Genomic DNA, 26,309 nt, shown 5'->3' on the forward strand with positions numbered 1-26,309 from the left:
GGTCAGCACCAGCCCTCAGTTGTGACAGTCTGGCTGGGAGCGCAGGCTGCAGGGAAGGCGGAGGCGAGATCCCTATCAGCCTTATGAGTTTGTGTTCGGAGGACAGTCAGGGCGGGATGTGCAGGTTCTCTCTCCTGTTATGTGCCCGTGTCATCAGAGCTTGTCTTTGCTGTCAGCAAACAAAAGTAAGACAGGATGTACTTATGTATATGTTTATTTTATTCTGTTACCAATAAATTTTAATCTTACGCTCTGGATTATTATGTTTATATATAAATAAAATATGTGTGTGTGTACTGTGTATATGTATGTATATATATATATATATATATATATATACATATATATATATATATATATATATACATATATATATATATATATATATATATATATATGCCTACTTCAAGGGTTGGAGACAGAGTGGGCACAGCCAGGGGTGTGGTGCTGACATAGGGGAGAGGACCCATCTGTTTTAAGAGCCCCAGGCCCCCACAAAGGTTTAATCCAGCACTTGGTCTAGCGGTTCTTTGCGCACCCTGGGTAGAGCACCTGCAGTATTGCAACAGCACCCTGTCCTGAAGTTCCCACTAAGGGGTCTATTCATGAAGCTGTGACAAGAGTGGAGAAGTGAGCCAGTGGAGATGTTGCCCATGGCAACCAATCAGCTACTCCGTACAACTGTATATTATGCAAATAATAAATGTTGCTTCAATGCTGATTGGTTGCCATGGGCAACGTCTCCACTGGCTCACTTTGCCACACTTTTCACTGCTTTATGAATAGACCCAAGAGTCTGCACACTATATTTTGTGAGATAAATTATTGCAAGAGAGATAAGTGTTCATGAGGCCCAAGCAGTAGTAACCAGTGGCCAACAAATCCATGTCATCACCATGTTATATATTTAGGATCATTAGTGGCATAGGGGGCATTACCCCTCCTGTCACAATCCAGGGATGTTTTATATAATGCACCTCACTCTAAGAATGTCCATTTTCACATATTCAGTATTGTGGGGCAGTCACTAAAATGCTCTCCGTTTTGTCTGGTGGTCACTAAAATGCTCCTTATATTGCCTAGCTGTCACTAAAATGCTCTTTGTATTGTCTGACGGTCACTAAAATGCTCTCAGTATTGTCTGGCAGTCATTAAAATGCTCTCCGTATTGTCTGGTGGTAACTAAAATGCTCTACATATTGTCTGGCGGTCATTAAAATGTTCTCAGTATTATCTGGCGGTCATTAAAATGCTCTCCATATTTTCTGGTGGTAACTAAAATGCTCTCCGTGTTGTCTGGCAAATATTAAAATGCTCTCAGTATTACATGGTGGTCCTGCAGACAGTGTTATTGCTATTACTTTTTATAGTGTTATTATTTTTATATTTATGTTGTTCATAAATCTAAAAATTAATATAATATTTAAAGACATCAACTGTGTATCTGAGTGGCTGGGGGGAGGGTATTGTGTAGCTTTGCCTAGGGTGTCTAGAAACCTTGCACCGGCCCTGCTTGATACAGTATAGGCCTTGTTGATTGGTGGTATTCACATAGAGGGGAATTCCATTAGATATGGTAATTTACAGCGGGGGGAAAAGGGTGGTAGCCTCGGGCTATAGCACCCGAAGCTATTCAATTAGAGCCCCTTTACCTCACCTGATAAATTACTTTTACAGTATACAAATTATAAAACTTACTTTAATGCTAATTGGTTGCCATGGGCAACTAATCTATTGGCTCCTTTCTCTGCTTTTATCACTGCTTAGTTAGTACATCTCCCCCTAAGTTTCCAGATCTATGCGTTAACACCTTTGCGGCACCCGTGATCAGGCCATTTAATGCAGATTTCTTTTCTACTACTCAGGCTTGAAAATAAATCATTGCTATCTGCAGTTTGCAGGTTGCCTCCAGCTCTAATTGGCTTGTAAATTACTGCATTTAATTGAAATCCCACCTACAGTTCCAAGTTGATATGAGACTTATAGCAGCTCCCATACTCCGGATGATTGTTCAGATGCTTATTTTATTCATTTCTGAAATGATTCCACAGATTTCTTCCTGTTTCTTTAATTAGTTACAACTTAAGTACTGTGTACCCCCTGAGTGCCCTTACAAGAAAATCATGTTAGCCATGTGTACACATGCATGTGGACTTACTGTATAATCATTGCAGAATATGTTTTATGTTTAAAATAAAACAATACTAGTACTTGTAATATATCTATAGAGAGTATGTTTCTGAATCTGGAAAACCAACATTCCATATGTCTGCTATCTAGTCACAAATGCTCCAAGGAAATAATTCCTCCTTCACAATCCTCTTTTTGGTCAGTGCTGCTGAATCAGTAATGGAACAATGAACCAGCCGCCACCTAACAGGGTTACACTGGTATGTCGGTGACCGGGCTCCCGGCGGCCAGCATACCGGCGCCAGAATCCTGACCGCCGGCATACCTACAGCTGGGCGATCGCAAATGAGCGCCTTGCGGGCACGCTGCGCTCGCCACGCTATGGGCATTGTGGCACGCTACCACGCTATCTATTCTCCCTCCAGGGGGGTCATGGACCCCCAAGAGAGAGAAAAGGTGTCGGTATGCCAGGTGTCGGGATTCCGGCTTCGGTATACTGTGCGCCGGGATCCCGACAGCCGGCAAACTGAAGACCACCCGGGTTACACTGCCCTGTTAATGTACAGATTAAAATAAACTGGTGTCATGCTTTTCTCACACTCAGTGGGGCAGATGTATTAAGCCTGGAGAAGTGATAAAGCAGTGATAACTGCAAGGTGATAACGCACCAGCCAATCATTACAGATTTGAAAAATGACAGTTAGGAGTTGATTGGCTGAAGCGTTATCACCTTGCACTTATCACTGCTTTATCACTTCTCCAGGCTTAATACATCTGCCCCCAAGTCACAGGCGGAGATGTTCTAAGCCTTGAAATGTGATAAATTTCACGTTGATAAAGTACCAGCCAATCAACTCCTAACTGCCACGTTACAGACTGGGTTTGAAAAATGACAGTTAGGAGCTGGTTGGTTGGTACTTTATCACCGTGCAATTTATAACTTTTAAAAGCTTAGTACATCTGGCCCTAAATGTTAGCATCCATCAGAATGGTCTTTTGAAATTGCAGCATATAGCACACTATGCCATGGAGACTAGTAAGACGACTCCTGTGGACATTAATGTGGAATGATGGTGAGAAACTCTTTCCAGACCTTTTCACAAATTCCCAGCCAGAAATGCTGTTTATTTTTCCCATGTCTATTTTTGTACGTATCCTTCCTTGACAGCATTCGCTGGATGCTCCTTATAGTCCACAACGGATTGGGATGAAATAGTTTATCCTAGTGTCCCGCGTAGGCAACGTGATATTACTTCTTACCTTTTGGCTTCTCTTGTTGCGCTGTTCTTTAATTTGCCTCATTGTTTAGCTGGAGGCAGAATTCCATCCACACATTCTTCACATTTTTTAAAGCATGAATTGTTCTAAGCCAGGGTAGACTGTTAATTCATATATGTGGTGTAAACCAGGAAAATCTCTCAAGTGTATTAAAAATATGGCTGAGTTTGTATTGAAAGTGAGTTAGTTGATTACACTGAAACAGACACTAATGATACTAATATGTCTGGTCAGTTTTAATATACACAGTACATTTGCTATTGGGTTATTCCCTGGTGTTAAAATATGATGTTCCTTGTAAAACAGACATCAATCATTGAGTACTGTAGCTGGAATAGACAATCTTTAGTAACTGTCATCTTTTGCTTCTCATTGTAATGATTAAACCTCTTAAGTAAGAATAAAGAGATTCCGATTGATACAATTTTATAATCAATGCATACAATATTGTTTATTATTATTATTATTATTATTATTAAGAATCTATGCACTGGTGATAGTTTTAGTATTATGTGTATATATATACCGGTGTGTATGTATATATATATATATATATATATATATATTAGCTTGGCAATGTCCGCGGTTTGTGTAACTACCTTTTCTTTTTTTATACAATCCCTTTTCTAATCCACTGTACCAGTCAGGGTCCTCGCCGTCCTTTAGCATTGTTTCTATTACCTTCTTGCACTTGATGTTGCTGATTGTTTATACATTTATAGGAGTCAAGTGAAATAGGGGCGATGTTCCGCCATACACTGTTGTGATGAATGGCTGCTCACACATATGCCAAATGCAGCACCCTCTACACCTATGGAGTGTGAGTAAAGAGTGGCGATGTAGAAGGATGTGGTGTGTGATTCCAGAATGGCACATCACCACTAATTGATAGTCTGCATCTTTCTCAGTATTGCTCATCCACAGAATGGCTGCACAGTGTGTTAGGAAATATGTCCTATAAGTAAATAGTTTCACAGGCATTAGAAATACTTTTTATTTCTGGAAGGCCCTGCACAGCCTCCTATTTCTGCTTAGTGTCAGAGGCTTGATGTAGACATGGAAGACCTTGCCCTCTGGAGCCAAGACAGATACCAGGACTTTGTTTCTACCTGGTGTACGTGGTTATAAAGACTCTGCTGAGTACCGACTCCAGCTGATGAGATAAGGGAATCAAGGGCAGTCCATATCCACCATTTTTACACCTTCCAGTAAACCCCAGAAGCAGATCATAGACCAGCGATGACTTTATTTATTTACCTCCAACCATTTTTCCTTTTCTTCTTCTGTTCTTTCCAGTGTATTTTTCTGCTTTTTTCCCCTCTTCCTTCTGGGTCTCTTTCAGTTGGTTTCTCTAGTTCCATCTTCCTTTCTTTTTCTTTTTTTGTTTCTTTTGTACTGTTATCTGATACATTGAAACTGCATTCCTGTTATACTTACATGGGCAGTGTTTTTATTACTTATATCTAATTATGTGTGCCAATAAGTATTGATTATATAAAAAATAAATACTTATTTTACTAAACATTAATTTACAGTATATGTTTGTTATTAATGTTTTTTTAAATCTTGTTTTCTTTTAGGCGTCTGAATCGAAATAATCTTCAGGTTTTTCCCGAATTGCTTTTCCTAGGAACACCCAAACTCTACAGACTGTAAGTTCCCCAGTTACATTACTACTGATATTTGTACTGGGTAATAATGAAACTAGGTTGTGTTCTCCTCTGTATTACATGTTACATGATACTATACCTTCTTGTTAATGTTATGATGTTGGTATTGTTTTATTTTCAAGCAATTTTCTCATTACAAGTTAATTTCCTTTTTTGCACTAATGAACTGCATTTTTATATATAAAGTACTTATTTTATATATAAATAGAGAGAGAGAGAGAGAGAGAGAGAGAGAATGTAGCCGCACAGAGATCAAATCCCAATTCCACGATACCACAGAACATATTCGGAATTTAATTCTTATGTTTAGAACCAGGAGGTTCTATATATAATATAAGCGCCTTGAGTCCTATTGGAGAAAGAGCGCTATATAAATAAAATTATTATTATTATTATTATTATTATTATTAACCAACTAGAGGACAGCCAAGTGTTCTTAAGTACGGTGCTCACAGGTAAAAAAACAAACAAAACAGTTTAGTATAAAAACTTTTATTAAATGCCTTGAGTCCTGTTGGAGAAAGAGCGCTATATAAATAAAATTATTATTATTATTATTAACCTAAATAGATCACTTTAAGAATGTTACTTATAATTGTACATAGTGAAGTATAAAACTAAAATTATGTTAAAATAAAGGGCAAAATGTGTATGTGAATCACAATATTAAAAAATGATCACATAAAAAAATTGTAGATGATTGAGATAATTATATAATCACTTTAATCTGTAACACAATAAAATAATGATGTCCGGATTCCATTTTGTCGACAGTTCGTGTTGTGATTTATTCAGTTAGTTATGGCAGGCTATGGGCAGAATCATCTTCTTAGACATAATGCGTGAAGCCGCCAGAACCCACGGCTAATTGAATCGGCCTCTGAATCATTAAATAGAATCATTTTACCTGACTTTCACATAAATGATCTGTAGTGACTCCCCTGAGTGGCATAATTAGGGGGACATTTAAGCAGTGATAAGAGCAGAGAAGTGAGCCAGTGGAGACGTTGCCCCATCAACCAATCAGCAGCTCTGTATAATTTTATAGTATGCAAATTATAGATGTTACTCCAGTGCTGATTGGTTGCCATGGGCAACTTCTCCACTGGCTCACTTCTCCACTTTTAGCACTGCTTAGTAAATGTCCCCCTTAGGAATGCTTTTGAATTTTCTACAGTATCATGTTTTAAACAATACTGGAGTAGTCTTTGAGGTGTGAATGTCTCCTGCATTGGGCATATACAGTATGGGGTATATGCAATTGCGGTTGAATTCCCGAAAACGTCGAAAAACTGGACTTTTTCGCCCCCAAAAAAAATTTGACAATGCAATACAATACTTTTCGTAAAAAAAACGGACTTTTCAAATTCGACTTTTTGAAATTCGACATTTTACAAATTCGACATTTCTGCAATGGTACAAATGCGGCTTTTCGACAAAAGTATATTCAATTGAAGAATGTAAATTCGACAACAGTGCTTTTTGACAGTAAATTCGTCATTTTCAATCCGCCTCACTTTGCTGGTGGAATGTAATAAAAATTTTTAAAAACATGTTTTTTTGTGTGTTTTTTTATTGCTAATAGCATATCTATTTATATTAGAAGGGATTAGGTACTTGGTTTGTCTATTTAGGAGGCACAAGTATTATTTATATATTTTTGGAATGGGTTAAAAACCCGGAAAAAAATTGCGTGGGGTCCCCCCTCCTAAGCATAACCAGCCTCGGGCACTTTGAGCCGGTCATGGTTGCCAAAATACGGGGAAAACAATGACAGGGGATCCCCCGTATTTTAACAACCAGCACCGGGCTCTGCGCCTGGTCCTGGTGCAAAAAATACGGGGGACAAAAAGAGTAGGCGTCCCCCGTATTTTTTGTACCAGCACCGGGCTCCACTAGCTGGACAGAGAATGCCACAGCCGGGGGACACTTTTATACCGCTCCCTGCGGCCGTGGCATTAAATACCCAACTAGTCACCCCTGGCCGGGGTACCCTGGAGGAGTGGGGACCCCTTCAATCAAGGGGTCCCTCCCCCAGCCACCCAAGGGCCAGGGGTGAAGCCCGAGGCTGTCCCCCCCAACCAAGGGCTGCGGATGGGGGGCTGATAGCCTTGAGTAAAATTAAAGAATATTGTTTTTTGCAGAAGAACTACAAGTCCCAGCAAGCCTCCCCCGCAGGCTGGCACTTGGAGAACCACAAGTACCAGCATGCAGGGGAAAAACAGGCCCACTGGTACCTGTAGTTCTACTGCAAAAAAAATACCCAAATAAAAATAGGACACGCACACCTTGAAAGTACAACTTTATTACATACATGTCGACACACACACATACTTACCTATGTTGACACAACGTTCGGTCCACTTGTCCAAGTAGAATCCACAGGGTGTACCTGAAAATAAAATTATACTCGCCTAAATCCAGTGTCCAGTGATATTTGTAATCCACGTACTTGGCAAAATAAAAAAACGCATTTACCCGATCCACACGGACTGAAAGGGGTCCCATGTTTACACATGGGACCCCTTTCCCCGAATGCTGCCACCCCCTGTGACTCCTGTCACAGAGGGTCCCTTCAGGCAATCAGGGAGCGCCACGTCCTGGCACTCTCCTGATTCCCTATGCGCATCTGAGCTGGCAGACAGCGCATCGCACAGCACCTCCATTAGTTTCAATGGTGGGAACTTTGCGGTCAGCGGTGGGGTTACCCGCGGTCAGCGGCTGACCGCGGGTAACCCCACCGCTGACCGCAAAGTTCCCACCATTGAAGATAATGGAGGGGGCTGTGCGATGCGCGTCTGACAGCTCCGACGCGCATACAGCCAATCAGGAGAGTGCCACGACGTGGCGCTCCCTGATTGGCTGAAGGGACCTTCTGTGACAGGAGTCACGGGGGGTCTCTGCATTCGGGGAAAGGGGTCTCATGTGTAAACATGGGACCCCTTTCAGTCCGTGTGGATCGGGTAAATGCGTTTTTTTGTTTTGCCAAGTACGTGGATTACAAATATCACAGGACACTGGATTTAGGTGAGTATTAAGTTTATTTTTAGGTACCCCGGATTCGTCGACATTGGAGACGTGGCAGTCGGCGTGTCAACATAGGTAAGTATGTATGTGTCAGCATGTGTGAAATAAAGTTGTATTTTCACGGTGTGCGTGTCCTGTTTTTATGGGTATTTTTTTTGCAGAAGAACTACAGGTACCAGCGGGCCCGTTTCCCCCCCCGCATGCTGGTACTTGTGGTTCTTCAAGTACCAGCTTGCGGGGGAGGCTTGCTGGGACTTGTAGTTCTTCTGCAAAAAAACAATATCCTTTCATTTTTACACATGGCTATCAGCCCCCCATCCGCAGCCCTTGGATGGGGGGACAGCCTCGGGCTTCACCCCTGGCCCTTGGGTGGCTGGGGGGGGACCCCTTGATTGAAGGGGTCCCCACTCCTCCAGGGTACCCCGGCCAGGGGTGACTAGTTGGGTATTTAATGCCACGGTCGCAGGAGCGGTATAAAAGTGTCCCCCAGCTGTGGCATTATCTGTCCAGCTAGTGGAGCCCGGTGCTGGTACAAAAAATACGGGGAACGCCTACTCTTTTTGTCCCCCGTATTTTTTGCACCAGGACCAGGCGCAGAACCCGGTGCTGGTTGTTAAAATATGGGGGTTCCCCTGTCATTTTTTTCCCCGTATTTTGGCAACCAGGACCGGCTCAAAGAGCCCGAGGCTGGTTATGCTTAGGAGGGGGGACCCCACGCAATTTTTTTTCGTGTTTTTTACAGTTTTTTTTTTAATTTTTAAAAATCGAATCAAAATCCGTCAATTGGCCAGTTTTTCGACAGCGGGACTGTCGATACCGTTTTTTATTGAATATGTCGAATTGTGGCACCCACCTGCCGGAATTCGACGGTCGAATTGTGTCGAATTTAAAAACGGGCGAAAAAGTGCCGCAATTCGCCCGGAATTGCATATACCTCTTTGTATCATATAGTGTTGTGTGCTTTTTTAGGTTTTGTTTTTTTTAGTATTTATTTCTTAGGAAAAGTTTGTTGGAAGTGTTACGTTACATAATGGGAAAAAGGTGAAATTGCTGCTTTGACTTTCTTTATATGAGTACATCAATTTATAACACAATGCAGTAGCATGTGTGGATAATCTGACTTACATGATATCATACATTGTATTTGATGATGGTGTGCCGTTGTGGGGTAATATATTAAGGTGTGATTATACGTTATACCAGTTGCTCTCAACTTGGAGCAGTTGCTGTGACTTGAATCATTTTCTTTAATGGTGGGGAGGATGGGTCATTAAGGACACGTAGGGAAAGTAGGGATCTCCAGCCTCATGCATCACAGGAGGACTCTGATAACAAAATGTATAAGAATGCCTATGTGGACTATAATTTTACATTGTCCATAAATCGTAATGTGCGAGAAATATTTGTATATATGTATATACACGGTCGATTATATATGTATATACACATTATTATGTCAACCTCCTGTATTTGAAGTTGGCAGCGCGTAGCCCTTAAAGTATGTCACGTGTCGTGCGCAGGCTTGGTGGGTATATAAGATGTGCGATTGGCCGTCTGCACACATATCACTCATTGCTGTCATGGGTAAAAGGGGCAATTTATCCAAGTTGCAAAAAGGGATGATAATCAGCGTTCGGGCCCAGGGTTGCAGTATTTCTGAAGCAGCGCAGTTTGTGAACTGTAACATGCTACTGTGGTGAAGGTGTATCGTGACTAGACAAATGCCACCATTGCAAATAACCGATGTGGAAACTGTGGAGCACCACGTGCCATTGATATGAGAGGTGAACGTCGGCTACGAAGGTGCATGAGGGGTGGCCGACACGCTGCAGTGGAGCAGCTCACCGTCAAAATGATCTTGGGGGCTACCAGACGCGTGTCTAAAATGACAGTTCAGCCCGTGTAGCTGCTGTCCGTGCTGCACCGGAGATGTGTGATAGTCTTACTGTATTTGCTGAGACACTCCTTACAGCTCCTCACATGATTGGTGCTATGGAATCAGGTGATTGCCTTACATTTTTGTTTCTATTTTAAGTGCGGCATTAGTCACATCATAGCTGTGACCTGATAGGGGCAGTCACTGGATTTAAGGATTTCCCAACAAATTTTTGTCACTGTATATGAAATTTTTTACCCAACATCACAATTCTACTCTGCTGACCCTGCATGCTGGACCTTTTCCTGATGCCATATTGTACGGGAGTGTTTGCATGTTTGCAACTAATTCTGTAGTTGTTTAATGTTATTTCCCTCAAGCCGTCGCAGCTCTGACACAGTTATACTTCTTCCCCTGCTTGTGGTGTCTGATACCCTCTGTCTGTATTGATAGCAGTGCATGTTAAACTGGCCACAAACAGGGTTATCTGGTTACTCAGCTGTCTATTCATGAAGCAGTGAAAAGAGTGGAGAAGTGAGCCAGTGGAGAAGTTGCCCATGGCAACCAATCAGCATTTCAGTAACATTTATCAAATTCATTCTATAAAATTAGACGTAGCAGCTGATTGGTTGCCATGGGTAACTTCGCCACTGGCTCACTTTTCCACGCTTTCACTGCTTCACGAATAGACCCCTCAGAGACGAGATCTGTGTCCACCACAGGTTGGGAAGCCATGTTGGACAGAGGCAGCTGTAGGGCTCATGACTTATCTTATGGGAAGCTGACAGTGTGGTTAGTATTAGATAGCACACACAGGCTCATAGTGGTCGTCTGGATTTTTACGCATTCTTGAAAATATTCCAATTGTTTTACTGTAGGTGCCAAATATGAGGTGTTATGAGACTATTTTCTTTATGTATCAGGTGTTCCCCATACCACATAGATTGTAAGCTCTTTTGATCTTTGCTATTCTTACCTTCTGTTTCCTGTCAAAGATAATAATATTTTATGGATATTATCAGCGATATAGTGTGTGTGTGTGTGTGTGTGTGTGTGTGTGTGTGTGTGTGTGTGTGTGTGTGTGTGTTTTCAATTATTTATGTGGTGTCCATTGTGCATTGTTCCTGGAAATAATGTTGACAACTATTATCACATGACTTTCTAAATGTCTTTTCTATAAAACCCAAAAAACGCACACAGTTCTTTGGCAATGAAGTGTTCCGGTAGATGAGTGCAGCCATATCTCAGTGGTGAGCTCATACTAGTTGCACCTTTTAAATCCCCAAATGTCATTACCCTGATCCTTATCTGCATTCCTGCCCATGCCAATTGAAATTATTGGATAAAGGCTTAGTAACATACAACAATGCTGTTACAACAGGTATAATGGAAATGTCAAACATGTCCAGAGATATTGATGCAGTAATGAATGTGTAAACCCTCTTACATCTGCGGCACATGCTGTAGTATTCAGAGACACTGTAGCGTAAAAATGGACATGGCATTTCCATTAGAAGATTTCTCCCCCTGACAGTATAGTTTATACTGAGACAGGGGACTGATCAGACAGTGTAGCATCTCTCGCAAGCCCCGATGTATGCCCCCAATAATTGGCTGCCAACGTGCTGACTTCAGGTGTGGCTAGTCCTTCATATTGCATTTTAGAATGCTTTTTCAATTGTGCGCAGGTTATTACATTAAGAGAGCCTGGTAAAGGAAGAAAGGAAACGTAACTGTGGGATCTGCGGTGTTAGATTTCTCCTGCCCAAGGCTTATTGCTGATCAGACCATAAAACAAATACTGTTTCTACTAAGAGCACATCCATGCTTTTAGAGATCCACAGTGGAATCGATGCCGTGTTACACGCCACACAAAACATCTATTAAGAGGAAAACAGTAACAATCATAGGAGTCTGTGTTCCCCAGATCCCGCTTTACATCACTACTTGCTGACAGTGATTGATCCCTCTGAAGTGTAGTGCTGTGTAATTGATGTAATGAGTCCAGAATGAGCTTCAATTTCAACCAGGAATATAAGATCACCCAATGCAGTCTACAGCTAAAATGTGGGAGAAGCACGCGCAAACACGACTAGCTGGTAGACGCTGATTCTCAATTTCTCACTATCTTTAATTGCATAAAAACTGCAATAAAAAACATGAAGCTGCAATTCAGTTCAACGCTGTGTGCTCCCAGGAACGTGGGCAACTCTCCTGTATCCTGTTGCTGATCAGGTGACGTTGGCCTGGCAAGCTATGATCACAGCAAACCATTACACCCACCTGGTCCTGGATGTTCCTCTTCATGAACGTCCTGGTAAGAGACATTTTCCAAAGTTGTCAGTATGGGTTTTAATTTATCATTAAATCAAGCAAATCAGCACAATTAGACTTTAGGGGAGCTGTACTAAGCAGTGATAAGAAGTCAGCCAGCGGAGAAGTTGCCCTTGGCAACCAGTCAGCTGCTCTGTATAATTTTATAGTATGCAAATTTTAAATGTTACTTTAATGCTGATTGGTTGCCATGGGCAAATTCTCCTCTGGCTCACTTCTCCACTCTTTTCACTGTTTAGTACATCTCCCCCTATATCACTACACAGTGCAGATTTCACAGTTCAGAAATACCTGCTGTATTTTGAGGTGCAGGAACTTGGAATCATAAAGAGTATCAATAAAAGTATTCCTGCTACATCAATACCAGCTGTATATGTTTGCTTTGTGGCACAATTAAATCACCTGGTGATTGTTGAGTAATTGTGACCAAAATATAGGTGGCATCATGTATGACTATGCTACCGGATGTGACCGCTCATGAATGCATACATCCAGTGACATAGAGCCTGCTGCCTTCAGGGAAAAATATGATTCATTTGTGGTAACTTAGGCTCCGTGATATCATGCAAATAATACACAATATCAATTATACGGCTTCCTAATGGAGAATAGAGATCCTTAGTTGGGTTGCTGCACTGACAAGGATATCCACACCATTTATCTGTCGGCACATGTGCCACTTGCGCTTACCAGAGGCAGCCATTTTTGTGGGCAAAGACAATAGTTATGCAAATACAATAAAAACTTAACACAAAGCAAAAAAGACTGCTGTGACCTCTCTGGCTCCGCCCCTGCTTATGGATCCACCAATCCCCACTGTGCAGCTTTGCAGAGCAAGTGTGTCATACAGTCAGACACTGTCTGCCTGTTTAGCACCTCCCACATTATTTAACAAATTTAAATATTACAGCATAAGAGGAAATTCCGAGTAATACTAATTATAAAACAATCAATGAGGTCCTTTTGCTCACTCTCTGCTGGAAGGAAGATAAACACAATCCGGGATGCACATTTTCAGTTCGTTATAATACAATGCTTTAAGCGGTCTTTGAATGATAACAGGCTGGATAACGGCACAATTTTAATAACAACCGGCAATGAAAACCGTGTTTGCTAGAACTCCAAAGAAAGTAAAGAAGCACTTGTCTCTTTTGCGGGAGAGAGAGAATGGTTATCACGCTGGGCTGCCTTTATAAATGTGGCTTGGTCTAATGGATATTGAGTGCAGCCCACTCCCCCCAGCTTCTGTGCATACTAATCATTATTTGACCTCTAGTTGTAAATGAGATGCCAGGTGAAAGGGACTGCATGCTTGTTTTGTAGCCTAAAAGCAATATGAAAGTAAAAGAGGGTTCAGTGTATATGAATTATGATTAGACATGGTTGATTGCCGCCAGCGGCCTACTATATTCTCCCTTTGCTGCCTGCTCCGGTTTCCCCTTGGACTAGCTTACAGAGCACCGCCTGGTCAGGTCAAGAAGCTTGCTTAGAAATAGAAGTACGGTTGCAGCTGTGTTTGTTGGATCTGGAGACCAGTTTAAATAGCGTTTCCATTTATCCAGTCCATTAACAGAACTCTGTAAAATAATACCAACTCTGCATAAACTACAGGACAGTGTAATAAAATTACAAGCACTTGTTGACAGATGGGGGCGTACGTTAAAGAAAAGCAAAATGTTTTCAGTTTAAATGAGACAGTGAGTCTTTTTTTTTTCCGGTTACAATTAAGTGGAGGTATTTATTTTATATATAGTTGCAAATACTGCTCTCGTTTTAAATAAAGTAATGTATAACCCTTTTAGAACAATGTACTTCAGATTGATATGGTGCAACCTGAACGATGTAATGAAAATGTCAGGCTGTTAAAGTGTTGCCGCTGAGTATAAAACAGTGACATAAGTTTGAGGACTTCTGCTGTTTTATGTTTTTTACCTCCAGCGAGTGCTTCTAACATTGAAAAGAGACATCAAAATATTGTAACAGGAGGATACTACGTCATCTGAACATTCTTGTACTTCTAACCGTATCGGAAACTCTCCGGCTGCTAGATCTACACGTCACTGTGTAAGCTTGGAACCCGCAGCCTTGCCTTTTACCGTTAGTGTTGTGCAGATGGATTAGAAAATAGACAACGTGTAGTTTCAAACTGCCAAAATGTTTTAGGTCTCTGGATTTAGTATCATTCGGTTGTACTGGTGAATAGCTATATGTCTTATATCGTGACCACGCAGGACACAGACCTGCTTGATCTCCTAGCTGTGACTTTACTTTAACCCCAAATTGGCAGGGGGTCAGTCGCAAAATGAGCGGAGAGACACAACATAAAAAATCTTTTTGCACTATTATTCCAGTCTGCACATGCACTGGTGGATGCATTAGTCTAGATTCTGGTTGCAGGATCGCAGTCCACTATAAGGGGTATACTACTAAAGTGCAGGTTTTTAAAAGTCGAGCTGTTGTCCATAGCAAACAATCAGATTCTACTTTATCATTTATGTAGCACCTTCTAAAAGATAATAGCTAGAATCTGATTGGTTGCTATGGACAACATCTCAATGTCTAAAAACACACACTTTAGTAAATATACTCCTAAAACTGTGAATACTAGCTCAAGTACAGACTGTAATCCTTTGTATATCACCACCTTAAGCACATCATTTCCCATTGTCTTCTGAAATACTGCTGGTTTCAGTCTAATTTAGGTGTTAAATAAGAAATGAGTGTAAGACGACATGGGCAGTTTCATTATTTGTGAACATTTTAATATATTAATTAGAGTTTTATTTGTGCATATAAAAATGTGCCGTTCCTCAGTATCTTTATACTCAAACTGTCTATCAAATGGCAGCAGCGGTGCTGTGGAGTGTTTTGATTCTTTTTTAATAGGCAATTTCAGGCAGAAGTCCTGTTTCAAGCATCAGGAGTTATTTGTAGAAGTTCTAGTACCTAGCACAATTATTAATTGGGCAACATCATGTTTCAGCGGAGTTAGCCTTTTATTTTAATGTGCATGAACAGAACAAAATAAAAACCTTGGAAGTTGTCCATTAATACAATATCACCAACCTCAGTGCCAGCAGCAATCTGCATATTTGATAAAACCTCCCTATATAGTTTGGACCCTGACGATAAGTGCTTCATCATGATCGCCTACTATTATGTTACAGAGTTTCAACTTTTTCTATGATCATTTTATGTGCACCGTGTACATTTAATACTGCGCAAAACCTTTTTTTTTTTACATGCTGTATATCATCATATCTTAAATTAAAGCTATTAGATAGATCTTTGCAGATCATTTCCTTTTGATTTGATATATCACTTTTTCACATTTGTATGCTTATTAGATGTATTTAATTATATAAAATGACAATGCCATTTTTTTTACTTGTTATGTTTTATATGTTCGTTTTAAACAATTCAAAAATACAAACATTCCTGAATTCATTCTGCCAGCTCAGATTACAGAGTGTGGAAGTGGATGTGTCAGATATTGTAGTTCTCGGCTTCATTATGCTGTAGGCCCGCTTGGCCCCTGCCACAATAAATTCAACAAGAGTTCCGCTGGAATTGCAGGTTACTGTTGCCACGGTTACCGTTGTCCGACAGATTGACATCATTACTCATACACTGATCTGCCATGATGGCTACCGCTGATTTTGCTCTCTGAAGAGGACACTAAAGACCTTTTCAACCAGCAGTAGAACGGCCATTATTTTAGTTTTATTTAGATCATTAAGGAGAAATGGGTAATTTGTATCCAGAAGTCCAGAAAAAAACAAACCTACTAAAATATGAGTTTAAATATTTAGTTTGCTGTAAATCTGCACAGCAAATAAGTAGAAATAACTTTTTTCTTTTGTTTCCTAATAATATCCTTATAATATCCTTATCAACGCATTTTCTTTTATCAGGACTAAACTAATATCAATGACACTCCGGCCAAGTAAGTGATGGCACTAGCTCCAAGTTGGCAACGTTTATGGCGGTATCTGGATGATAGGTCGCCAGTCAATAGGTCGACCACTATTGGTCGACATGCATTAGGTTGACATGGATAAAATCTCGCTATCATCAAAATGTAGATATGACAATGGTTGACACAGGAAAAGGTCAACATGTGCGGTATTCAAATGATAACAGAATCAGAGTCGGCTTTATAGGCTAGGTGTACTCACGTACACTAGGAAGTTTTTGTGGTACAATGCATTGCCAAGCAGCAACGTGAAGGGGGGGGGGGGGGGGGATCCTATAGATTGTAAGCTTGCGAGCAGGGCCTTACTACATCTATGACTGTTTGTTATTACCCAGTTTTGTTATATCATTGTTATTTCCAATTGTAAAGCGCAACGGAATTTGCTGCGCTATATAAGAAACTGTTAAATAAATAAATAATAAAATAATACATAGCATAAGAAGGGGGAAGAACGTAGCATACATTACAAATATTACACGTATCAGTTCATACTGCACATTGCAACTGTAGAATAGACTCGACATATTATACATGTAAAAATGAAGGCTGCTTGGCAGAGCAGCACCGAGGCAGCCATCTGCAGCGCCATATATCACGCCTATCCCTTTTCTAAAGTGATCCTCATTATCGCGCATATTGCGCCCATAGTAATCAGGTTTAGCTTCGTAAAAGGTTAGGGCGCCTCGCTATCCCGGGGCAAGCAAGCTGAAATTATGATATCACGCCCATCAACAGAAACAGAACATGCGTGGAAGGGGCAGAAAGAAATAAATTCCGCTCCATGATTTTTTACTATCTTTTTAATTTTAATCTCTTTCATACTTTTACCATCCACGTGGACTACGATTGAAAATAGTAACCTGTGCCGAGCGCGGCGGTAGGGGAGTGAGGCACCTTGCCCGCAGTTTGCTCACCATGCAAGGGGACGTGGTGCACTAATTGGGGTTCCCGGTTCCTTTTCAGAGGAAATGACACAAAAAAACAAAAAAAAACTCATGTTGATATTTTCCTGTGTCAACTTTTTATGTGTAGACCTTTTTACCATGGTGACCTTTTTCCAATGTCGACATTGGGCATGTCAACCTTTTGGGATCGACCTAGACACTGTCAACATTTTTCAGGTCGACCCATTGATCCATAACACTTTATGGCTGCCCGTCTGGGAGTTGTAGGGAGTGGCACAGACAGGAGAGGCGCTGGAAGGGTTGTGACCATGTGCACGTCACTGTGGCCCCTCCTCCCACTATTCCCAGCAATGCAAAGCAGGGGGAGGGGGAGAGTGGCCACAATGACACAATTCACCCTGATTCACATCACCAAGCTGCCCGCACCACCCACTGCACTCGGGGAGTGGGAGGTATCGAGGGGCTGCCAAGAGACCCACCTACTTCTCCGGGCATCTAGGAGGGCCACCCGAGAAATAGAAACCTACTGAACATTTCAGAAGACTAGGTAAGTATGCTCTTCTAGGTACTGTACATGAAAGGCTAAATACAGCAGTTCAACCATACTTGCCTACTCTCCCAGAAGTTGAGGGAGGCTACTGATTTTTCAGGTAGTCTCCCGCACCCCGGAAGAGTGGGCAAATCTCCCGCATCTTCCTGCTTCCTAGTGAAGTGGGCAGGATGGGGAGATGTTTATGGAAATTGTGGAGCTGTATGGAGGGGGCTGGGCTAAATTATGCAAATTGCATCATTTAGCCCTGCCTTCTGCCCGGCAACCCACAAATTGCGTCACTTTGACATGAGACTTGCCTAATAGCGTGACATCCCAGCCCCACCCCATCAAAGTGTGGGGCCTAATAGCGTGACATCCCAGCCCCACCCCATCAAAGTGTTTAGCAGCATCTCCTTTCTGAAGATCTTCTGCCAGAGATGAGACACAAATTATGCAAATTGCATCATTTAGCCCTGCCTTCTACCCGGCAACCCACAAATTGCGTCTCTTTGACATGGTGAAGGTGGGGCCTAATGACGTGAGAGTCCAGCCCTGCCCCATCGAAGTGTCTAGCAGAGTCTCCTCTCCGGTCTTCTCCCAGAGATGAGACACAAATAGGAGGCAAGTATGAGTTCAGCCCACAAAATGGCTTCCTCTGGTGTGTCTAGACTGTTCACCATCCGATTTCAAGCACATTCTTTAGATACGGGGTTAAAGCATTATTTGTAATCCTGTGTTGGATGTGTGCAGTTGAATCTTGTTTTCAACCATAGTAAGGTGATAGTAAAGACCTTGAATTGCTTTTTGCCCTATTGTCTTATTATCCCTAAGCACTTAGTTATTGGGCTTTTTGTTTGGTGAGCGAGTGGCATATCACATTGGGAACTACTTATACCCCTTTCATACCACCTGTGGCGGGTCGCACCTAACACGGGAGCTCCCAGGGAGCGACCTGCCTCCGGTGCCCGGCCGCTACTGAGTGCAACCCAAGTGCCGCCAGTACACATACGGGAAACGGGTGGCTTTGACCCAGCTCCCGTTCACACCGCACAGCGAGCCGGGTTGAACACGAGTTCAACCCTGCTCGCTACCAGGGTTCAACCCTGCTTGCTACCAGGGTTCAACCCTGCTTGCTACCAGGATTTTTCCTCTGGCACCTTTCAGACCGCACATGAACACGGGTTATGTTCATACTGTAGCTGGCGGTCTGAAAGGGATATTACATAAATAAAAATAAAATAAATGCGCGACCTATTTATAAACAGGGCCTTCTTCATGTCAAACCACTTTTTTCCCCCAATTGTATGTAATGTCGAGACCCTGCCTCATGTGCCAATTTGTTTAATATCCATCCTGCACACAGATCTCAGTGTAATTTCCAGGGACACTGTGCTACTGGGCAGGTGCATGTAAGCCTGTGACACGCTGCATTCCGGTCTGACCTTGGGGCCATATACTGCCCCCAGCATGACATGTTCACTGAACATTGTAATAATCTATATTTTGTTCTTCCTTTTTTTTTTTTTAAAAAAAACCCCAAAAAATAAAAAATCAGAAAGTGATAAAGAGTGAGAATAGCATCTTAAACATAGAATACGAAAAAGTGTCCCTGTTGAAAAACAGGGGCATATACTGGGACATTAAATTCCAATGGGAAATATTTTACATTTAGGATTGTCCTGCAAAATTAGGGACTGTTGCCTCCTTTCTCAGACATATACTGTAGCTTGTATAAAATACATGAATTGTCCGCCTGCCTTCCCTGTAAATGTTTGCTTCTGTTTGGAATGTTGTGCTGTTAAAACAATATCGTTAGATTTATTTAACTTATTACATATTCTTCTGCAAACAATGAAACACTAAGCCAGAAAGCTTCATGCTTGAGAGCGTTCCGTTTATTGCGGATGAAATGTATATTGTTAGTGGGAGTGGAGCATAAATCCTCCATCTGATGCCTTACTGGGTAGAGTGGAAAGATTAATTGTGCTTAAAATGTGGTTTGTGTAAATGACTTGTTGTCTACCAGAAAGAACTAATCCGTTACAATAAAGTGGTAACACAAAATAAATAGATGTCATTTTATATTGGAAATTGTAGTCTTCGTACTTTGAAAAAAAAAAACATTGGTTCTGAAAAAGGCACAAGAGATCATTTGTTATGTGGCTTCTTAATGACAGATAGATGGGCAGTTAAGGTGCGAAGGTTCTGCAGTAGAACGCTGTTTATTTGATGGTCATTAGGTGAATTGGCCAACTGGGCAGAGATCCAATTCATTTTGGCTTCAAAGTCTTGTCATAAGGCTGATGGAAGAAACAGTATTAGGGACAGATTCAGTTAGCAGCAATGATTACACTGACACTCGGAGGGATATTAAGGTAGTTAAACATTGCTTATTTTTGTTCCCTTTCTTTGTCTCATAGTGCTGCAGGCAGATAAAAACAATGCTTTACAGTACCTACCTGTAATACCCAGAAATGGGCACAGCTGTGGAGCCTCACTGAACCTTCCCCTTAATGTTCCGTAACTTTTTATGATGCACCATAGTTTTTGTTCCCAGTAGACCTTTATCAGCAAGTATTGACTTGTTGTAATTTAATTAATGCAAGACCAGCTGAACTATACGGAGAAACCTTACTATTATTATTATTATTATTCATTATTATATGGTGTCACATGGGTTCTGCAGTGCCTGACAAAGTACATAACAAAGCAAAACAAGAAAACAATTACTTACAGTACAAGACCATCCATGTAGAACATATACATGGTATATTAAACCTTGCTGCATCAGAGTACAGGACACTGAAACATCAGGGTGACAGAAACCAAGGTTTAGGTGCTGTTGTAGGGAGTAATGAGTAGACTATAGTCTTAAGAGAGGGAAAAGCACATGAGGGGAGAGGGCCCTGCTAGTCAAAGCTTACATTCTGAAGGGAAGGGACAGACAGACAGGTGACACAGATGGGGTAGAAGCATAGGCGTGCGCAGCACATTCTATTAGGGGGTGCACCGTCGGAGGGGTGTGTCTAGCACCCCCTTTTGGGCGTGTCTAGCACCATCTATTGACGGTCAACGCAATATAAAATATCCACCCTTGTACCAATCCTAATAATGCAGATGCATTGTCAGATGTTGTGGTGTGCACAAAACAAACACTCCTGATGGCACTCACTGCAATTACACTGCTCCTCCTCAGCCTGGTCTGGCTCCCCCTCTCTTTCCCCTGCAAGCAGCAGTAACTCACTGACACTGACAGTCGCAGACTAGTGCTGCTGCTGCTGCTGGAAAAATGAGTGATGTGTCAATGCTGCTGCCGACCGCCTGCCAGTATTGAATTTGTCTTCCTAAGAGGAACACTGGCTGCATGCTGATCCTCATCAGTGGCTGGCGTTGGCATAGCATAGAAGGAGAGAGGTGGGCATGTGGCGGGTGGGCGTGCGAGCAGCATGACGTAATCACATCACGCTGTTTTTGTACATGGAGGTGGAGCCGGGAGTTTGGAAGCTGGTGGCAGTGGCACCCTTGATTCACCCAGGCGTCCGGTCAGTAATACAGTCCTGACAGGGTGCAGCGCAGAGGGGACAGTAATCAGCCTGCTCGGCGATCGCTGCATCAGGCACGTGAGATCGGGGTGCCAGACATTAGGGGGTGCCTGTGCACACCAGGAACCCCCCTGCGCACACCTATGGGTAGAAGTGAGCCATGTAGCAGAGGGTTAGGATGAGAGATGGGGTAGAAGTAAACCTGTAACAGGGGGTTAGGCTGAGAGATGGCTGGGTTTGATGAAGAAGTGGGTCTTAAGAGTTTTGTAGAGAGGTGGGGAGTCTGATAGTGAGAGGTAGAGAATTCCAGAGGTAGGACGCACCACAGCCAAAATCTTGGAGGCAGGAATGGGGGAAAGTAATTTGTTGGAAAGGCGGCATGAATTTGTGGAGCAAAGAGGGTGAGTGGGAGTGTAAAGGGCAAAAAGGTCAGATATGTAAATGGTAGAGGAATGGGTGAGGGCTTTGTGAGTGTGAAAAGCTTGCATTGGATTGGAAAGTGGAAGGGGAGCCAATGTAGGGCTTGTAAGAGAGGGGTAGGGGACATAGTACGCTTAGAGAGGAAGATGAGCCAGGCAGCAGCATTGAGAATAGATTGTACTTGAGAGAGGCATTTGTCAGGGAGGCCAGATATGAGGATATTACAGTCGTCCTCTCAGGAGATGACCAGTTATGGGGGTCTTAGTAGCATCCAGGGTGAGAAAGGTCTGATCCTGCAAATATTTTTTAGATGGAAACGGCAGGACTGCGATAAGTACTGAATATGCGGTTTGAAGGAGATGTAGGAATAAAGAATAACTCCAAAACAACGTGCTTGAGGGCTAGATGAGATTGTTGTGCTATCAATAGATGGTAAAACTGTGGGAGGTGAGGTTTTGCAGGAGGTTGGGAAGAAGATCAGCTCAGTCTTAGACATGTTAAATTTAAAAGAGCGCTGGGACATCCAAGAAGAGATAGCAGAGAAACAGCTTGAGATATGAGTGAGTAGAGAGTACCTTTCAGGAGTGGAAAGGTAGATTTGAGTGTCATCAGCATAGAAGTGATATAGCAAGTCGAAAGGGCTAAAGAGGACGTACAGTATAGAGAGAGAAAAGGAGAGGTCCAAGAACAGAACCTTGGGGGACACCTACTGTTAGGGAAAGTGCAGGAGAGGTAGTGCCATGAGAGGAGACATAGAAGGAGCGGTCCGTGAGGTAGGAGAACAGCCAGGAGTGGGTAGTATCATGCAGACCAATGGAGTGAAGGATTTGCAGGAGGAGATGGTGGTCCACAGTGTCAAAAGCAGCCAAAAGGTCAAGGAGAATAAGCAAAAAGTAGTGGCCCTTGGATTTTGCAGCATGGAGGTAATTGTTTATGATTTGTTTTATTAGTGTCATCTACGGTCATTGTTCTTCTTGAAAGAAAGAGCCTCCATCTAAAGTTCTGCCTAAATGCTAGAAATGTTTTCTGGACCCAAAAGTGAGGACCAATAAGCAAGTGTGGGGGACTATGTACGTACTTCATTGCAGTGGGAGGTGGTGCTATTTTAATGCGATTTGCATAATCAGGCCTCGCTCTTCCCATTTCACAAGAAAGAAAAAACAGATCAAGGGGGGTGGCTTGCTCTTCTGGGGGTCCAGCGGTCTCGCATATTTTCCTGCAGAGTAAGCGAGTATGACCTAAAAGTAATGGTTACATTTGTCATTTTGTCTCGGCTAAGCGTAAGGAGTAAATATACTAAAGCTTCTAAAACAGAGAATTGGTGATGTTGCCCTTAGCAACCAATGAGATGCTGTTTATAATTTATCTACTGCCTTTTAGAAAAAGATAGACAGCATCTGATTAGTTGCTATGAGCAACATCACCAATTCTCTGTTTTAGAAGCTGTAGTAAATGTACCCCTAAGTGTCAAATTGTATCCACAAATTGCTGTGTAAGGCTTATCCTTGCCCCATTTTAGATCCATTAATACTACATAATACATTAGTCTTTCTTACCAGCTTTGCCATTAACTGGTAATGACACTCCAGAACTTGTCAAGGAGCTAACCAGACCAATGCTGTATACCTATATTGTTTTTTAAAATCAGTCGTCCGTCCCCCCGTCCCCCACACACACACCTCACTCATTAAATAAGGACTTACTAGCTACTAATCTGATGCAACTGATGGGACAAATACATAATTTCAGTCTGATTAGATGACTTCACATATTAGGCCAGTATGTTATTTTTTTCATTAACATATCGCTGAGGGGGATATGTTCCAAGAGAAAAAAGGTGGAGGTTGCCCATAGCAACCAATTCAGCTTCTAGCCATCACTTAACACAGTCTGTAGAATGGCAGATGTAAGAAGTTGCCGATGGCAACCAGTCAACATTTTTCTCTTTAGAAGGCTTGGCACGTATCCCCTAGTAACTGATTGCATGCACTCCAGCCTGCTGGTGCAATACAACCTATCCTATGCTTCTGTCTTTTCAATCGACATAAAGTAGGCACACGTTGGTTGTAAAAGTTTCTAAGACCCCATCCTGTGCTGAAGCATAAACATCCTTTTGAAGAATGGGGCTTTGTTGTTTTATTTTTCTTCATAAGTTGAAATATACTCTGTGGAATAACATTTATCTTCTTACAAAGTTATTGTTTCCTGAAAGTTATGAGAAAAGACTCCAACAAGCAGGTCTCACACAGGCCAACCCAAGGTATTTGATGGCTTATTTCAGCTTATAGGTCTTGTGCTCTCTGTTTATTTCTCAAGTAATATTAATCCTTCACTATAGAAAGACGTCGTTTCACTATCAACTGCCAATCAGCATTGGAAAAACAAGTTTCCTTCCAGAAAGGATTTGAGATGCTGACGAAGGAATAAGGAGAGTCCCCTGACTAATGTATAAAGAGGGAAGCAGCTGCACGCTAAAAAGTCTATGAAGAGTCATTGTACTCGTAACTACACTGTTACAGTACTAGTCCATTTTATTTAGCTGATAAATTAAACCGGCTGTCGATCTTAATATTAACTCTGCATTTATACCAGTCACAGAGGTCTGAGATGACTTCCATTATCTGGAATAATTCACAGTAGAGGATGCATTAGTCTTTGTCCTATACATGGTTTCCTGATAAACATGGAAGTGATGATATAAGAAATCACAGTTTATAAAGTTATTTACAGAAGTTCATACATACTACTGAATATTTTAATTTTACATGTATTATAGTAACTACAGTATGGGGGATATGTATCAACCTTCTAGAGAGTGGAGAAGTTGCCCATACTGTAGCACAAAATAAGCTTCAAGCTAGCACTTAACCAAGTACTGTACATTCTATAAAATGATAGGTACTCTAGAAGCTGGTTGCTATGGTCATCTTCTCTCTCCACTCTCTAGATACATTTCCCCCTATAGGGTCTATTCAACTGATGTCGGATCCTTTCAGACGGAAAGGATCCAACATTTCAGTATTCAATTTGCAGCCAAATCCAACAGGTTTTGTCCATTTCCGACAATGCCAATCCAACTTTTTTAAAGTCGGATTGACATTGCCGGAAGCGGGACTAAAACCTGTTGGATTTGGCCGCTTATCCGACAACACACGTGGATCCGAGGCTAATCCGCCGATCTATGTGTTTTCCGACAAGTCTGAATTTCTGACTTGTCGGATAAACGGCAGTTTGATTGAATAGGTCGAATCTGTATTTGACCTTAAAATGTTGGAAAATGACGTATTTCCGACAAGTCGGGATTTCCTACTTGAATTGAATAGAACCCTATGTCTTATTCTACGAACTTACCATTTATTTTTTAATTTGTAATAATTGAATTTATAAATTTGTTCTATCTAACACTTACATTTTCCTCTGTCCTGTCAGTGATTTACATTGAGCAACTGGAAAGCCCAAGGGCCCACTAATGCTTTAAAACTAGGGAGAGATTTATCAAGTCTTCTAGAGAGATAAAGTTCTTAACAGTCATTTCACACGCTGTGTTTGAAAATGATAGTAGCTGATTGGTCTTTGTCTCTCTCCACTTTATCTCTCTCCAGGATTTAATAAATCTCCCCAGAAGAACCTACCAGACCACAAACTTTCTTCCTGTGTCCCCTTTAAAGGGTCAGCTACAAACACGGGAGAGGGTTAGTGGGATCTGTTGGACCAGTCAGAAGCAAAGTATTGGAGATTGTTTTAGGCTGGGTACACACCTGAATGATCTCGGCTCGGTATGTCATTTCCCACCAAATTGGATGGACATATCATCTGGATCGTACAGTGTTGTACACTCCTGCGGGTCGTACACAATATCTTGCCATGCTGCAAGGTCAACCAGAAGATATCGTGTACAATGCAGGATAACATGGTACATCCCACCGCCGTACACTGCAGTGTGTACGTACGGTGCGATTTGTTGGCCAGTGGACCGACCGGGAACACATTTTCTTATGTGTACACGGCCTTACAATGAATTACTAATTGTTACTTCTGTAACAAAATGGCAGAGCCCCAAGAAAAATGGCTGCACAGAGCTCAGGGCTCCTGCTGGTGAGAAGGGTCATGTTTGTAAATTTTTAACAGTAGGTGGTTTAGTTTTAAGTTAAAATACACTTTAATAAATCTGATGTTTATATTTCTAAGATTGTACAGTAGTTTATATTTTTACAAAAAAATATTTCTGGAAGAAACCGTGTTTTTGCTCATTTCTTTAGTTGCTCCATTTTTTTATTAATTGAATAATTTTATGTTTTTTGGCATATTAGAAACCAGCGGACTGTGTCTTAACAGGTATTAATCGTCAGGCCTTGTTAACTTCTGGGCTTGTGTTTTGTGCTTCTTGTTTGACAAAAACCATTATACTGTAGTTAATTTGTCTTCCTTTATCTCCATTAAGAAGATTGGGGTTAAAACTTATTACTATATGAATTTCTAAGTTGTAAAAAGGCTTTTTACCTTTGCAAGAGTCTTACTACAACCCTACCACAACAGAATGTGTGTCATCTTAGAAATACCAAAGTGTTGTGTATTTGTTATGTATTTTATAGTGAGAGACCTGCTTTTTATAATTGCCT

The 26,309-nt window shown here is 41.6% G+C and overlaps 1 protein-coding gene across 5 annotated transcripts in view; it reads left to right on the forward strand.

Moving 5' to 3' along the window:
- The window catches only part of SLIT2 (slit guidance ligand 2), a 384,860-nt gene that overhangs the window by 20,156 nt on the left and 338,395 nt on the right, over window positions 1–26,309 (forward strand). For all 5 annotated transcript variants that reach the window (XM_063921507.1, XM_063921540.1, XM_063921524.1 and 2 more), the window contains exon 4: window positions 4,989–5,060. In XM_063921507.1, coding sequence (XP_063777577.1) covers window positions 4,989–5,060 — 72 coding nt within the window. The remainder of the gene's footprint in view (window positions 1–4,988; window positions 5,061–26,309) is intronic.

This window comes from Pseudophryne corroboree, chromosome 1, assembly GCF_028390025.1.
Source record: "Pseudophryne corroboree isolate aPseCor3 chromosome 1, aPseCor3.hap2, whole genome shotgun sequence".
Lineage (NCBI taxonomy): Eukaryota > Metazoa > Chordata > Amphibia > Anura > Myobatrachidae > Pseudophryne > Pseudophryne corroboree.